Here is a 14,997-nt window from a genome sequence, read left to right on the forward strand (position 1 = left end):
GCATGTTTTAAACAAAATCTACAAGACCAAAATGATTAATTTGATTATGTAGGCATAAATCGCAGTGTGGGGATTATAAGTAAGCAAAAAAAAAAAAAAAAAAGGTTTAGTGGGGTGACAGAAGCCCTTTAATGTGTTTGTTTTTGTCTTTAATTTGCAAAAACAGAAAGAACTGCTATGGGACCTGAGGTCATACGAGACATGGATGCAGATTACCAGGCTAATTTATTGAAGCAACATAATTGCATAATGCAAATGCATGCACCTAAAGCAGATTCTAGTCTAGAAAATGTTCAAGATTACCAAATATCCTTCGTACTTCGCAAAGCTGAAAGAGCATTATTTAGACTGGTGAGTGTGTGAAATTATGGACATTCTGTATTGATTAAAACATATAAGGACCTTGAAGTTGCAGTAAACAAAAAAGAAGTTAGAAAGACACATAAAATAGATTTATTGACATAAAATGAACATTGAATCCCAGAGGAGTTACAGTATTAATAATTTAGTTGGACTTCAGCTATTATTAATGAGGACCCTTTGTTTCAAACTACTGCATTTAAGATCAATCAACCCTAAGAGGTGACAACTATGTAGTAAGCTGGAGGTTTGGGTTGGTCAAAAAATCAGTATGTCACAAAATGATTGCACTGCACTAGCACATTTCCATTGACAAGTATGACCTTAATGAGACTAAGGATTCTTCTTTAATTTTTAACAGACCAGTGCTGATGATAATGATGCTGTCCATCACGCAGTGGATGTTTTACTATAGTGCATTTTTATTATTATTATAATTATTATTTTATTTATTTTAACTACTTCATTACTGGAGTGTTTATCCCCCTTCCTTAGGCCTCTTGCACCTGACCGTATACCCTCCGAGACATACGGTCTGTGAGCGGGTCATATGTCCTAGAGCGGCATTGATCATGCGCACGGGGGCACACAGCATCATAGATTACAATGATGCTGTGCACGTCAGGCCACCTGCAGGACTATTGTCCCGCACTCATAAGGTCATATGAGTTTGGGACAATAGCCCCGCGGGTGGCCTGACATACACAGCATCATTGTAATCTATGATGCTGTGTTCTCCCGTGCGCATGATCAATGTCGCTCCGGGACATATGCCCGCTCACGGACCGTATGTCTCAGAGCGCATACAGTCGTGTGCAAGAGGCCTTACCAGGCCAGTTTTTCAATGCCTTCGTCTTGCAGGAACTGCTGACACACTCCAGCCACATGAGGTCTAGCATTGTCTTGCATTAGGAGGAACCCAGGGCCAACCGCACCAGCATATGGTCTCACAAGGGGTCTGAGGATCTCATCTCGGTACCTAATGGCAGTCAGGCTACCTCTGGCGAGCACATGGAGGGCTGTGCGACCCTCCAAAGAAATGCCACCCCACACCATTACTGACCCAATGCCAAACCGGTCATGCTGGAGGATGTTGCAGGCAGCAGAACGTTCTCCACGGCATCTCCAGACTCTGTCACGTCTGTCACATGTGCTCAGTGTGAACCTGCTTTCATCTGTGAAGAGCACAGGGCGCCAGTGGCGAATTTGCCAATCTTGGTGTTTTCTGGCAAATGCCAAACGTCCTGCACGGTGTTGGGCTGTAAGCACAACCCCCACCTGTGGACGTCGGACCCTCATATCACCCTCATGGAGTCTGTTTCTGACCGTTTGAGCAGACACATGCACATTTGTGGCCTGCTGGAGGTCATTTTGCAGGGCTCTGGCAGTGCTCCTCCTGTTCCTCCTTGCACAAAGGCGGAGGTAGCAGTCCTGCTTCTGGGTTGTTGCCCTCCTATGGCCTCCTCCACGTCTCCTGATGTACTGGCCTGTCTCCTGGTAGCGCCTCCATGCTCTGGACACTACGCTGACAGACACAGCAAACCTTCTTGCCACAGCTCGCATTGATGTGCCATCCTGGATAAGCTGCACTACCTGAGCCACTTGTGTGGGTTGTAGACTCCGTCTCATGCTACCACTAGAGTGAAAGCACCGCCAGCATTCAAAAGTGACCAAAACATCAGCCAGGAAGCATAGGAACTGAGAAGTGGTCTGTGGTCACCACCTGCAGAACCACTCCTTTATTGGGGGTGTCTTGCTAATTGCCTATAATTTCCACCTGTTGTCTATCCCATTTGCACAACAGCATGTGAAATTGATTGTCACTCAGTGTTGCTTCCTAAGTGGACAGTTTGATTTCACAGAAGTGTGATTGACTTGGAGTTACATTGTGTTGTTTAAGTGTTCCCTTTATTTTTTTGAGCAGTGTATATGAACTTTTCAGTTAAAGGGGTTATGTGGTAGTAGAAAAAAAAATTTTTTTCCCAAAAATAGTGCCACACCCCAGGCTTTGTGGCAGTTCACTTTAATTTACTTTAGTATAGCCGAGTTGCAATACTGGGAACAACTCACGTACTCCTGTTACTAGGAGAAAGCAGCCGTATTTCTGTACATTTGTAAGAGTGCTTCAGATGTGATACTAGATCTTGATAAGTATTCTTATTTATACTAGAAGGTTTGTGCAACTGTAATTAAAGGGAACCTGTCACGGTGTCTGAACATGGTGTTTTATTTTATTCAATTAATTTCCTGCTCATTCAGGACTTCAAAGTCAAAGAGGTGGTCCCATCGGTGATTGACAGCCTTCCCTCTATGACTGGGAATACAAAGATAGCTGTCAATAGCTGACAGGACAGCCTCCTTGGTTTAAAGGCCCAGAAAGAGCATGAATTTAAATGAATATTAATATTCTCAGCTCCTCCTGCTCTATAACATGCTGCTGGTAAATTACAGTACATTTTCATGGTGACAGGTTTCCTTTGAGTAGAGTAAACCAAAGTTTGCAATAAGGTCATTATAAGTACATCAATTTGATATATATATATATATATATATATATATATATATACAGTACAGACCAAAAGTTTGGACACACCTTCTCATTCAAAGAGTTTTCTTTATTTTCATGACTATGAAGGCATCAAAACTATGAATTAACACATGTGGAATTATATACATAACAAACAAGTGTGAAACAACTGAAAATATGTCATATTCTAGGTTCTTCAATGTAGCCACCTTTTGCTTTGATTACTGCTTTGCACACTCTTGGCATTCTCTTGATGAGCTTCAAGAGGTAGTCCCCTGAAATGGTTTTCACCTCACAGGTGTGCCCTGTCAGGTTTAATAAGTGGGATTTCTTGCCTTATAAATGAGGTTGGGACCATCAGTTGCGTTGAGGAGAAGTCAGGTGGATACACAGCTGATAGTCCTACTGAATAGACTGTTAGAATTTGTATTATGGCAAGAAAAAAGCAGCTAAGTAAAGAAAAACGAGTGGCCATCATTACTTTAAGAAATGAAGGTCAGTCAGTCAGCCGAAAAATTGGGAAAACTTTGAAAGTAAGGGCTATTTGACCATGAAGGAGAGTGATGGGGTGCTGCGCCAGATGACCTGGCCTCCACAGTCACCGGACCTGAACCCAATCGAGATGGTTTGGGGTGAGCTGGACCGCAGAGTGAAGGCAAAAGGGCCAACAAGTGCTAGGCATCTCTGGGAACTCCTTCAAGACTGTTGGAAAACCATTTCAGGGGACTACCTCTTGAAGCTCATTAAGAGAATGCCAAGAGTGTGCAAAGCAGTAATCAAAGCAAAAGGTGGCTACTTTGAAGAACCTAGAATATGACATATTTTCAGTTGTTTCACACTTGTTTGTTATGTATATAATTCCACATGTGTTAATTCATAGTTTTGATGCCTTCATAGTCATGAAAATAAAGAAAACTCTTTGAATGAGAAGGTGTGTCCAAACTTTTGGTCTGTACTGTATATGTATTTTTTTTAAGTTTATTAATGGCATCAGAAGTGGGGACTTGAGGAATAGAGACTTACTGTATTTTTTGCCCTTAACCCCTTAAGGACCGGGCTCATTTTCACCTTAAGGACCAGGCCATTTTTTGCAAATCTGACCAGTGTCACTTTAAGTGCTCATAACTTTAAAACGCTTTGACTTACCCAGGCCGTTCTGAGATTGTTTTTTCGTCACATATTTTACTTCATGTCACTGCTAAAATTGGGTCAAAAAAGTAAATTTTTTTGCATAAAAAAATACAATTTTTACCAAAAATGTTGAAAAATTAGCAAATTTCAAAGTTTCAGTTTCTCTACTTCTGTAATACATAGTAATACCCCCAAAAATTGTGATGACTTTACATTCCCCATATGTCTACTTCATGTTTGTAGCATTTTGGGAATGATATTTTATTTTTTGGGGATGTTACAAGGCTTAGAAGTTTAGAAGCAAATTTTGAAATTTTCAGAAATCTTCAAAATCCCACTTTTTATGGACCAGTTCAGGTTTGAAGTCATATTGTGAGGCTTAGATAATAGAAACCTCCCAAAAATGACACCATTCTAGAAACTACACCCCTCAAGGTATTCAAAACTGTTTTTTCAAACTTTATTAACCCTTTAGATCTTCCACAAGAGTTAATGGCAAATGGAGAAACAATTTTGAAATTTCTATTTTTTGGAAAATTTTCCAATATAATCAATTTTTTCCAGGAGTAAAACAAGGGTTAACTGCCAAACAACACTCAAAATGGGTTGCCCTGATTCTGTAGTTTGCAAAAACACCCCATATGTGGTCGTAAACTACTGTTTGGCCGAACGGTAGCACATAGAAGTAGGGGAACACCATATGGGTTTTGGAAGGCAGATTTGGCAGGACTGGTTTTGTTTATACCATGTCCCATTTGAAGCCCCCTGTTGCACCCCTAGAATAGAAATTTCAAAAAAGTGACTCCATCTAAGAAAGTACACCCCTCAAGGTATTCAAAACTGGGTTTACAAACTTTGTTAACCCTTTAGGTGTTCCACAAGAGTTAATGGCAGATGGAGAAACAATTTTGAAATTTCTATTTTTTGGAAAATTTTCCAATATAATCAATTTTTTCCAGGAGTAAAACAAGGGTTAACTGCCAAACAACACTCAAAATGGGTTTCCCTGATTCTGTAGTTTGCAAAAACACCCCATATGTGGTCTTAAACTACTGTTTGGCCGAACGGTAGCACATAGAAGGAGGGGAACACCATATGGGTTTTGGAAGGCAGATTTGGCTGGACTGGTTTTGTTTATACCATGTCCAATTTGAAGCCCCCTGTTGCACCCCCAGAATAGAAATTTCAAAAAAGTGACTCCATCTAAGAAAGTACACCCCTCAAGGTATTCAAAACTGGGTTTACAAACTTTGTTAAACCTTTAGGTGTTCCACAAGAGTTAATTGCAGATGGAGAAACAATTTAGAAATTTCTATTTTTTGGAAAATTTTCCAATATAATCAATTTTTTCCAGGAGTAAAACAAGGGTTAACTGCCAAACAACACTCAAAATGGGTTGCCCTGATTCTGTAGTTTGCAAAAACACCCCATATGTGGTCGTAAACTACTGTTTGGCCGAACGGTAGCACATAGAAGGAGGGGAACACCATATGGGTTTTGGAAGGCAGATTTGGCAGGACTGGTTTTGTTTATACCATGTCCCATTTGAAGCCCCCTATTGCACCCCTAGAATAGAAATTTCAAAAAAGTGACTCCATCTAAGAAAGTACACCCCTCAAGGTATTCAAAACTGGGTTTAAAAATTTTGTTAACCCTTTAAGTGTTCCATAAGAGTTAATGGCAGATGGAGAAACAATTTTGAAATTTCAATTTTTGGGAAAATTTTCCAATATAATCAGTTTTTTCCAGGAGTAAAACAAGGGTTAACTGCCAAACAACACTCAAAAGGGGTTGCCCTGATTCTGTAGTTTTCAGAAACACCCCATATGTGGTCGTAAACTACTATTTGGCTAAACGGCAGGACATAGAAGAAGGGGAACACCATATGGTTTTTGGAAGGCAGATTTTGCTGGACTGGTTTATTTACACCATGTACCCTTTCAAGCCCCCTGATTCACCCCTAGAGTAGAAACTCCATAAAAGTGACCCCATCTAGGAAACTACGGGATAAGGTGGTTGTTGTTTTGGGACTATTTTTGGGGTAAATTTGATTTTTGGTTGCTCTATTTTACTCTTTTTTGAGGCAATGTAACAAAATAATTAAATTCTAAAATTGTTTCTACATTCGCGATTTAGTTTTGTGGAACACCTAAAGGGTTAACATAGTTTGTAAAGTAACTTTTGAATACCTTGAGGGGTGTAGTTTCTTAGATGGGGTCACTTTTTTGGAGTTTCTAGTCTAGGCTACATCAGGGGGGCTTCTAATGGGACATGGTGTAAAAAAAAAAACTGTCCATCAAAATCTGCCTTCCAGAAACCTTATGGAGTTCCCTTCGTTCTATGCCCTGCCGTACGGCTATATAGCCATTTACGACCACATATGGGGTGTTTCTGCAAACTACAGAATCGGGGCAATAAATATTTAGTTTTGTTTGGCTGTTAACCCTTGCTTTATTACCGGCAAAATGGATTCAAATTGAAATTTTGCCCAAAAATGGGTGTTTTGGCACAGTTTTTATTTAATATTTTTAACACCGTTCATCCGAGGCGTTTGGTCAAAAGTTATTTTTATAGCGACGACTTTTACGCACGATGCCCAATATGTATGGCTCTCAGACTTTGGAAACACTAAGCAGGCATCCTAAAACTGCGTCCCTCCAGATGTTGTAAAACTACAATTCCCACCATGCCCTGCTGATGGCTGTAGGTTGTCTGGGCATGCTGGGAGTTATAGTTTTACAACATCTGGAGGGCCACAGTTTGAGGATGCCTGCACTAAAACTAATATTTTTTGGGGAAAGAAAAATTGTTTCCGTGTCTCCAAAGTCTGAGAGCCATAGTGTTTTATGTTCTCTAGTGGACTGTTGGGGATTATAAAAATTTAGTACTCCATGGAAGTGTGATACTCCCTGAAGCAATTGATAATGCAGAGGCCCGGATGATCGGGGCACGTGTCACATTGAGTAGTGGTGTCCTTCTGTATCCCCCTCTTGTGACACACTCTGCACTTTTTTTGGGTTCGTCCCTTCTTTCCAGTATGGGGGACCACACCTGGAAAGTGTTGGCAAGTGGCAAGGGGGGGGGGTCTGGGTTAGGGTTAGATGGATAGATGGAAGTTTGGAATAAAAGTACTTTTTCTTTTTTTTTTTCTAACTTACTTTTCCCTTCTTTCCCTGCCTAACGGTGCCTCTCCCTCACTGACCCTAACCTACCTGGGTGGCGATGGGTGCAGGAGGGTGATGTATGCCGATTAGGGGGACGCAGGAGCTGGTGCTGGACGATGCTGCACGGTCAGGGTGCTGGACAGGAAGAGGAGGGGAGAGAGGAGCGCAGGAAGTTTGAATCTCGCGCCTCTCTCCCCTGCACCAATCAGCACCCTGGACAGCGGCGTTCAGCACCAGGGCCGGCACCACCTCTCCAAATCCTCGTACTGCGATAGGTGGTGTATTATTACGCCACCGATCGCAGTCTTTTTCCGGTTCATCGGGTCACAGGACACCCGAATGGACCGGAAACGCAGAAAACTGCAGGTCTGAATTGACCTGCGGTTTTCTGCGATCGCCGATACGGGGGGGGGTCAAATGACCCCCCCTGCGTTGTTACGGGATGCCGGCTGAATGATTTCAGCCGGCGTCCCGTTCCGATTAACCCCCGCGGCGCCGGAATTCTGATTTTAAGTCAGGACGTACCGGTACGTCCTTGGTCCTTAAGGACTCGAGAAATAGGGCGTACCGGTACGTCCTATGTCCTTAAGGGGTTAAAGAGGTTCTTTGGGAGGGGGGGGGGCGCATCTTATGGGGCAAATACTAACGAAGCACTCATTAGCACATCAGGACTGGGGAGCGGTAAATGCAGCTCTGGCTCTGTACTCACCACTTCCTGGTCTTCTCCTGCAGGGCTCCTCATGCTTTGTTGTGACCAGCGCACAGTGTAAGGATGTCGGCGCGTTCTGTGACCTCACGCTGTGTGACGTTGGGTCACAGCACAACATGACAGGAAGACCAGGAAAAGCAATGGATCTCAGGAGCGGTGGCAGCATCCGGAGCAAGAGAGGTAAGTTGATTTATTTTGTCTGCTCTGAGCTCTGAATAACAAGAGGATCTGATCTGAGGTCTGAATGGGGATCATTCAGATTGGGCGTCTGATCTGAGGTCTGAAAGGGGACTTTTTCACATTAGGGGCTCTGATCTAAGGTCTGATTGGGGGTCATTCAGAATGGGCGTCTGATCTGAAGTCTGAATGGCGGTCTTACTAACATTGGTGGTCTGATCTGAAATCTGAACTGAGGACTGAAAGGGGGGTCTTTTTCACACTAGGGGTCCCATCTGGGGTCTGATTAGGGGGTCTTATGAACATTGGGGGTCTGATCTGAGGTCTGATTGGGGGTCTTAAAAACATTGGGGGTCTGATCTGATGTCTGGGGATCTTTTTAACATTGGGGTGTCTAAGCTGAGGTCTCTTTTGGGGTCTTATTAACATTGAGGGTCTGATCTGATGTCTGATTGGGGGTCTTACTAACAGTGGGGTCGGATCTGAGGTCTGAAAGGGGGACTTTTTCATATTAGGGGTCCCATCTGAGGTATGATTGAGGGTCTTATTCATATTGGGGCTTTGATCTGAGCTCTAATTAAGGGTCATTCGGAATGGGCGTCTGATCTGAGGTCTGAATGGGGGTCTTAATTACATTGGGGGTCTGATCTGAGGTCTGATTAACATTGGGGGTGTGATTGGTGATCTCATCTGAAGTCTAATGCAAAATAGTTTTTTTATTTTCCTCCTCTGAAGCCTACTTGCGTCTTATAGGTAGGTGCGTCGTATAGGGTGAAAAATACAGTATATTATTATTTTATTCTCTTAGTGCTGACATATTCTGCTGCGCCTTAGGGTCCATTCAGACTTCGGTAAGTGTTTTGCTGTCCACAAATTGCACCGGCAATGTGCGTTCTGCATTTCGCGGACCGCACATCGCCGGCACGATAATAGAAAATGCCTTTTCTTGTCAGTTGCGGACAAGAATAGGACATGTTCTATTTTTTTCGGGAATGGAAGTGCGGATCCGGAAGTGCGGATCCGGAAGTGCGGATGCAGACAGCACATAGTGTGCTGTCCGCATCTGTTCCGGCCGCATTGAAAATGAATAAAAAAATGTATCCAGACCCAAGTTGCAGACATGTGAATGGACCCTTACAGACATTATCATTCCTTGCTGTCCCCGGAGGAGCTCATAACCTAAGTTCCCTATCAGTAAGTCTTTAGAATGTAAGCGGAAACCCATGCAAACATGGAGAGAATATACAATCTCCCTGCAGGTATTGCCCTTTGTTGAATGCAAACCTAAGACCTCAGCACTGCATGGCAATAGTGCTAACCACTGAGCCACTAGGCTGCCCTTGGCGATTTTCTGAAATTTAAAAAAACTAAGCTAATGAGAAAAAAAATCATATGAAAAAGAACCATCCTGAAAGATATAAAATCCAAACGTTACTGCTTACGCATTTCGAGCATAACATTCTTACTCACAGCATAAATACTTTGAGTAAGAGCACTGTTACATTTGAAACTTGTAAATGATAACCTTTGGATTTTATATATTTCATGTCTACTGTGACATGTGTATCCACGGCGCATGCTCGAGCTTATGGCTCATCGAATGCATTCCGTGGATACACATGTCAGCGCCTGGAATCGGCCTCACAGGACGCACTGCACATGCGCCAGCTGGCAATTAGGAGTGAATAAATTAGCAGTGGGGCGGTGCTGGGCTCCAGGAGAAGGGGCGCGTCTGGGCTCCAACGGCCGGAGGGACAGGTAATTACCATATTAATAAAAGCGATTTTCTAGACAAAGCAGAAAAACAGGGCAGTAATACTAGTATATTTTAATACAAAACGAGCAGACTGATGTGATGATGTTAAAAGCTCTGTCACTAAAATCCAGGTGACAGAATCCTTATAACAGCATTTAGAGATATGCTTTACAGCAGCCACCATGGCCCATAGACACAATTGACAGAAAGGGACTCATTGACTTATATGGGTGAGTTTTCTAGGCATGCTCTGTGACCTGTGCAGAGGTCAGGAGTGTAGAGGCGGACTAGGAACTTAAAGTGGCCCTGGAAAAAAAAAAACTAAAAGTTGTCCCATGTTGTAGATCAGAGTGACAAAAGGTGGGGCAGCACCTGTAGGCAGGAACAACAGACGTAGGCAGGGGCCAGCTATACCTTAGTGCAGCACAAAATACTGCCCCTGCAGTACCAAATACCACAGTGCAGCACAAAATACTGCTGCCCCGTCCCAGTATTTAACCGTATCACTGTTCTGAGGATGGCAATACATTTTAACTCAGGAGGGCATCTGTGGTCACCAGCCAAGTGCATAAGTATCTGGTGTTTCTAGCATTAATTACCGTATTTTTCGATTTATAAGACATGCTTTTTTCCCCCTAAAAGTGTGTGTGTGTGGGGGGGGGGAAATGGCTTTGTGTTTTATAAAGTGAATACTAGTGAGCGCTTCAATTATGGAAGCACTTACTAGTATGCATTAGGTGCTGGGAGAGGGAAGTAAAGTGCTGTGAGTGCTTCTTGTACTCACCCTTCTTGGTCTTCCTTCCTGGGGCCACGCATGCACTGTCCTGACCACATACAGCGTCATGACGTAGTGCACGCACTATGACCCGACGCTGCACGCAGTCAGGTGACTGGGCAGCGCGGGCCAGAGAAGACAGGGGAGCACAACTTCCAAAGAGAACGCTGGACCTGGAGCAGAGCTGCGGTGCAGGAGAGGTAAGAGAATATTTATTTTTAAGGTCTGATCTGAGGTCTGATGGGGGTCAAGTATGGGGGTCTGAAATAGAGGTCTGATGAAGGTCTGATGGGGTTCTGTGTGAGCGTGATCCTGCGTTCTGGACTTGCATGAGCGCACAGCATTCTCATGATTTATAATGCTATGTGCCTCTGCTTGACCTTACTTCTACGGAATCATAGTGACAGCTTTATGTATAGCATAATGGAGCAAATTTCATTATCAATCTGATTGCAAGTTGGATTACACTTGGTGACCTATCAAAAAATAAATAAAACTGCAAATCCCAAAAATCTAATTAAATAAACAAATTAAAAAAATAATATCATGGGGATCGCTGCGTGCGAAAACACCCATCCTATTAAAATATAAAAATACTTTTCCATACGTTGAATGGCGTAATGGAAAAAAACTAGATAATTTGCAGATTTTTTTTCATCACTTTACCTCCGCAAAACATTTTATAAAAAGTGTTCAAAATACCATACACTCCCCAAAATTATGAAAAAACTACAGATTGTCCTGCAAAAAATGAGCCCTCACACATGTCCGTAGACATAACTATAGAAAAAAAAGTTATTGGGGTCAGAATATGGTGATGAAAAGAAAAAAATATTTTTTTTCAAAAGTTTTTCTTTCTTTTTTAGTATTAAAATGCAAGAAAAACTATACAAATGTAATATAGTTGTTATCATACTAACCCGGAAACTGAAGAGCACAAGTCAGTTTTACTGCCTAGTGAATGCTGTAAAAATAAAACCTGTAAAACTTTGGCGGTATGGTGTTTTTATTCAAATTCCACCCGATTTGTAATATTTTTCCTGCTACTCACTACATGCAGCGTACTCAAGTTGTGTTTAATAGTGTTTCTGGGTGTAGTAGTGCAATAGACACTAACCTGAGACGGCTGACTCTCTGCATAGGCAGGTGATGGTAGGAAAATGTTCGTGACGCCAGTGCCAATTAAACGGTGGCACGCCGTTTGCTGATAGCAGGAATAAATGACGAACACCGTGATGTTAAAACAGAACTCCAACTTTAGTAGTTTTCATATAGAGACATTAACGGAAGCATGGTTCCTTTGCATACAGTTGATTTTTCAATACGGTCGATGCAGGCAATACAGATTGAGCAAGGTGACTACAGAGTGTTAAACACAGGACTTGCAGTACAGGAGCTTGCACTCTATCTCTGACTGATCCTGGAACATAGCAAATCTTCTCCAAGGCCCAATACCTTAACTCTGGCGTATATCCTTGGTTTTAGCTTTATAAAGTACCTCCTCTGTTATCTTGAGTACCTCTTGCTTTTCTGGATTTTGCCTCTGTCTCTCTCCCTCTTTCCTCAGACTCTAGAAGCTTCTGAACAGTGGTCTTCCTGCTTCTGCATATATATATATATATTCAGGAGGGGAACCTTCTACTTGGATTCGGAACCCGGTTATAGGGACTGCAATACCCTCTCCTGGTCCGCAGGCTTCAGGCCTGGACTTGTCTCTGACATAGTCTAAGCTCCAGCTTCAGACTACAGGCTGCAGCTTTAGACAGACACTTCGACTAGACTCCCTTTTGCTTCCCTGTCTGGGCCTTATATAAACTAGGGCTCCCTAGCTCCCTCTAGTGACTAGAAGCTGGAATGACACCCCTAGCAGGCCTGTACATGCAAGTTTCACAGTAACAGGGAAATACATAGCATTACATTACATGACAATTTATAAAGATGACATATACCAACTTCCCCATAATTAAGGAGGGACGACAGCACACCAAGTGACACTTTTGTAGTGACGGGCATTACAGTCCCCGTACACTACATACCCCACTGCTTTAAGCTGAGTACGACCTCGTACTTCATCAGGGCTCGCCCAACTGGAATCTCTACCTGAAACAGAAAAAAGAGACATGCAGGCATACATACATGTAATTCATCTGCATTTACATTCATATCAGGTCCAATTGGCAAAGGTGAAGGGTGATGACAAGGGGCGTCGTTCTCTTCTCTCAGGATAGTGAATGGAACTGGGGCGCTGACCTGGCACAGCGTAACATTATAACCAGGATAGTCCATGACAATGAATAAGTCCATAATAGAACAGCAAAATAGATAAAACAGTATAAAAGTTCTTGGAGGCTCAAAGAACAAACATGAGTCCGTACCCAGGTTATTTTCCTATAAATCACAGAGGCTCTCATGCGGTGGAGTCCATCTCTGGGCACATTTCCTTTTAAAAGAGCAAAAATCTCAGAGGCTCAGGTCCTTTTGAGTCTGTCTCCGGGCACGGTTCCTTAGTATGAAGTTGCACAATAAAATTGTAGAATATAAAACAAGTGCTGTAATACCCCTGATCAACCTGAAAAGGGGGTGAAGGGTAAAAGGTGCAACTAAGGAACAGGCACAACTTGGCGTGGGGGTAGCAAAAGCAGGCAGGAGGTCCTGGAAACAAACTTGGCTTTGTTGGCTTTATTACTTCAGTGGTCAACACCTAACACTGAGCCGTGGATGAACTGGCAGTCGCCACAAACGACCAGGAACATAGGACTTCTGTCCTGGAAGGGTTAATACCCTCATTCATTGATGAAATAAATCAAAAGGCCTAGCAGGCTGGTTTACAGAGGCATATCATAATCACTTGACCCTGCTGGCAAATATGGCCTGTAGTAGTCCTCTACAGGAGGATGGGCCCACATAACGGTGTTAGGGGGCAGCTGCAGAGTAAAGGGGCCCCTAATAGGTATTGGCCCCATGGGCCTAGGGGTAAACCCTTGGGTGGACCGTACCGGTCCCGGCATGATAATGGTGGCATGGATTGGAGTGGATACCGCCGCCTCAAGCGGTCCGGTGGGCTCTGTGCAGCAATTCACAGCAACAGGGGGTCTTCTTTGGGGCACTGGCGGAGCGGTGGCAGCAGAAGGTAGTCTACGGGTGGTGACAGGCACCCTTACCTCGTCCTTCTTCGGCGGCGTCTCGATCCTGGCGGTCGCGATCTTGCGCAGCTGCCGCAACTTCTCCTCCAGCCGGACAATCTGCTCACCGATGCTCTCCATGTCAGAGTCGCGGTCATCTGCTGGCGCCGCCGGCGCAGGTACAATCACCGATGGCACGGACTCGGCCTCTGCAGGTTCTGGTGATGCATCGGGTCTCCGACCCCTCCGGATGTTCTCAAAGGTATTTCGAAGTCCCTTTAGATTTTCCATCTCTTGCATGGTCTTCTCCCGACGAGGCAGCTCGGGGGAAGGGTAAGGGCTCACCCATTTTTCCAACACGGTTGGCTGCCAGAAGACGTTAGGCCCAATGAAGGAGCTCCGCTCCTGGAAGGCGTGATGGGCAGACTCTGGAGAGCGTTCCGGTTCCCGCTCGCAGCCAGAGTAGTCTTCTTCTTCTGCCTCCCAGTCCTCCGGTTCTCGCTTGGGACGGGTCACGGCAGTGGCATAAGGGCCTCTCAGGCTCTCGGCAGGGGTGAACTCCACTTCCTCTCCCTCGCGGAGGCTGTGCTGATAGGACGGGAGGTAGTCTCTTTTGACAGACCTTCTGTTAACATATAGGTCTCTGCCAGTCAGGTAATCTTGGATGAACCCGTAGCCACGGGTTTTGTCAAAGGACACCACCACTCCCTTTCTCCTTTCCAGGCGGGGTTGGGTGTTGGTGTGTCGTTCATGAATTGTCTTGGTCAACTCTTCATAGTAGATCTTGGTCTTGGTATTTCGCTTTATTGCGGCCTCCCGGATCTCCGCCATGAGTGAGGACCATTTGAAAGAGGGCTGAAAGAAGTCTCTCCACGAGCCATAGCAGGGCTCTGGTTCTTTCTCCCTTGGGCGGCAGGCGGGTTTCTCCGGTCCTGGAGAGTAGGCCGGTGGAGCCTCCTCTGGCTCTACACCAATATCAGTCATCTCTGGTATGTCAGGCGCGGACGCTGCTGCAACGCTCTGTTCACTTTCCAACATGCTCGATCCCTCTCCGGAGAGCGATAGGGTCGCGTCAATTAAATCAGCCAGCTCCTCCCCTCGCACTGGGAGGCCGCCCCCCAGGTATTCCAGTATATGGAAGGCGGTGTCCATGCTGGCAGACATGCAAATGTCCAGATAAGCAGTGGCGCCTGACCTTGAACTCCTTCCCGCTATTTCCTCAGAAAGGCGCCAATTTTTCCCGCCTTTTCGGGATGAAGATGACGCAGCAGTTATT

General features: G+C 44.3%; 1 protein-coding gene across 1 annotated transcript in view; it reads left to right on the top strand.

The window, feature by feature from the left end:
• The first annotated feature begins 274 nt into the window (after nucleotides 1–274).
• Nucleotides 275–14,997, top strand: part of OPRK1 (opioid receptor kappa 1) — a 104,047-nt gene continuing 89,324 nt past the window's right edge. Inside the window, exon 1 of the mRNA XM_040432115.1 lies at nucleotides 275–351. Within this exon, the coding sequence (XP_040288049.1) occupies nucleotides 290–351 (62 nt within the window). The 5' untranslated portion in view covers nucleotides 275–289. The remainder of the gene's footprint in view (nucleotides 352–14,997) is intronic.

The sequence above is a fragment of the Bufo bufo genome, chromosome 5 (assembly GCF_905171765.1).
Source record: "Bufo bufo chromosome 5, aBufBuf1.1, whole genome shotgun sequence".
Lineage (NCBI taxonomy): Eukaryota > Metazoa > Chordata > Amphibia > Anura > Bufonidae > Bufo > Bufo bufo.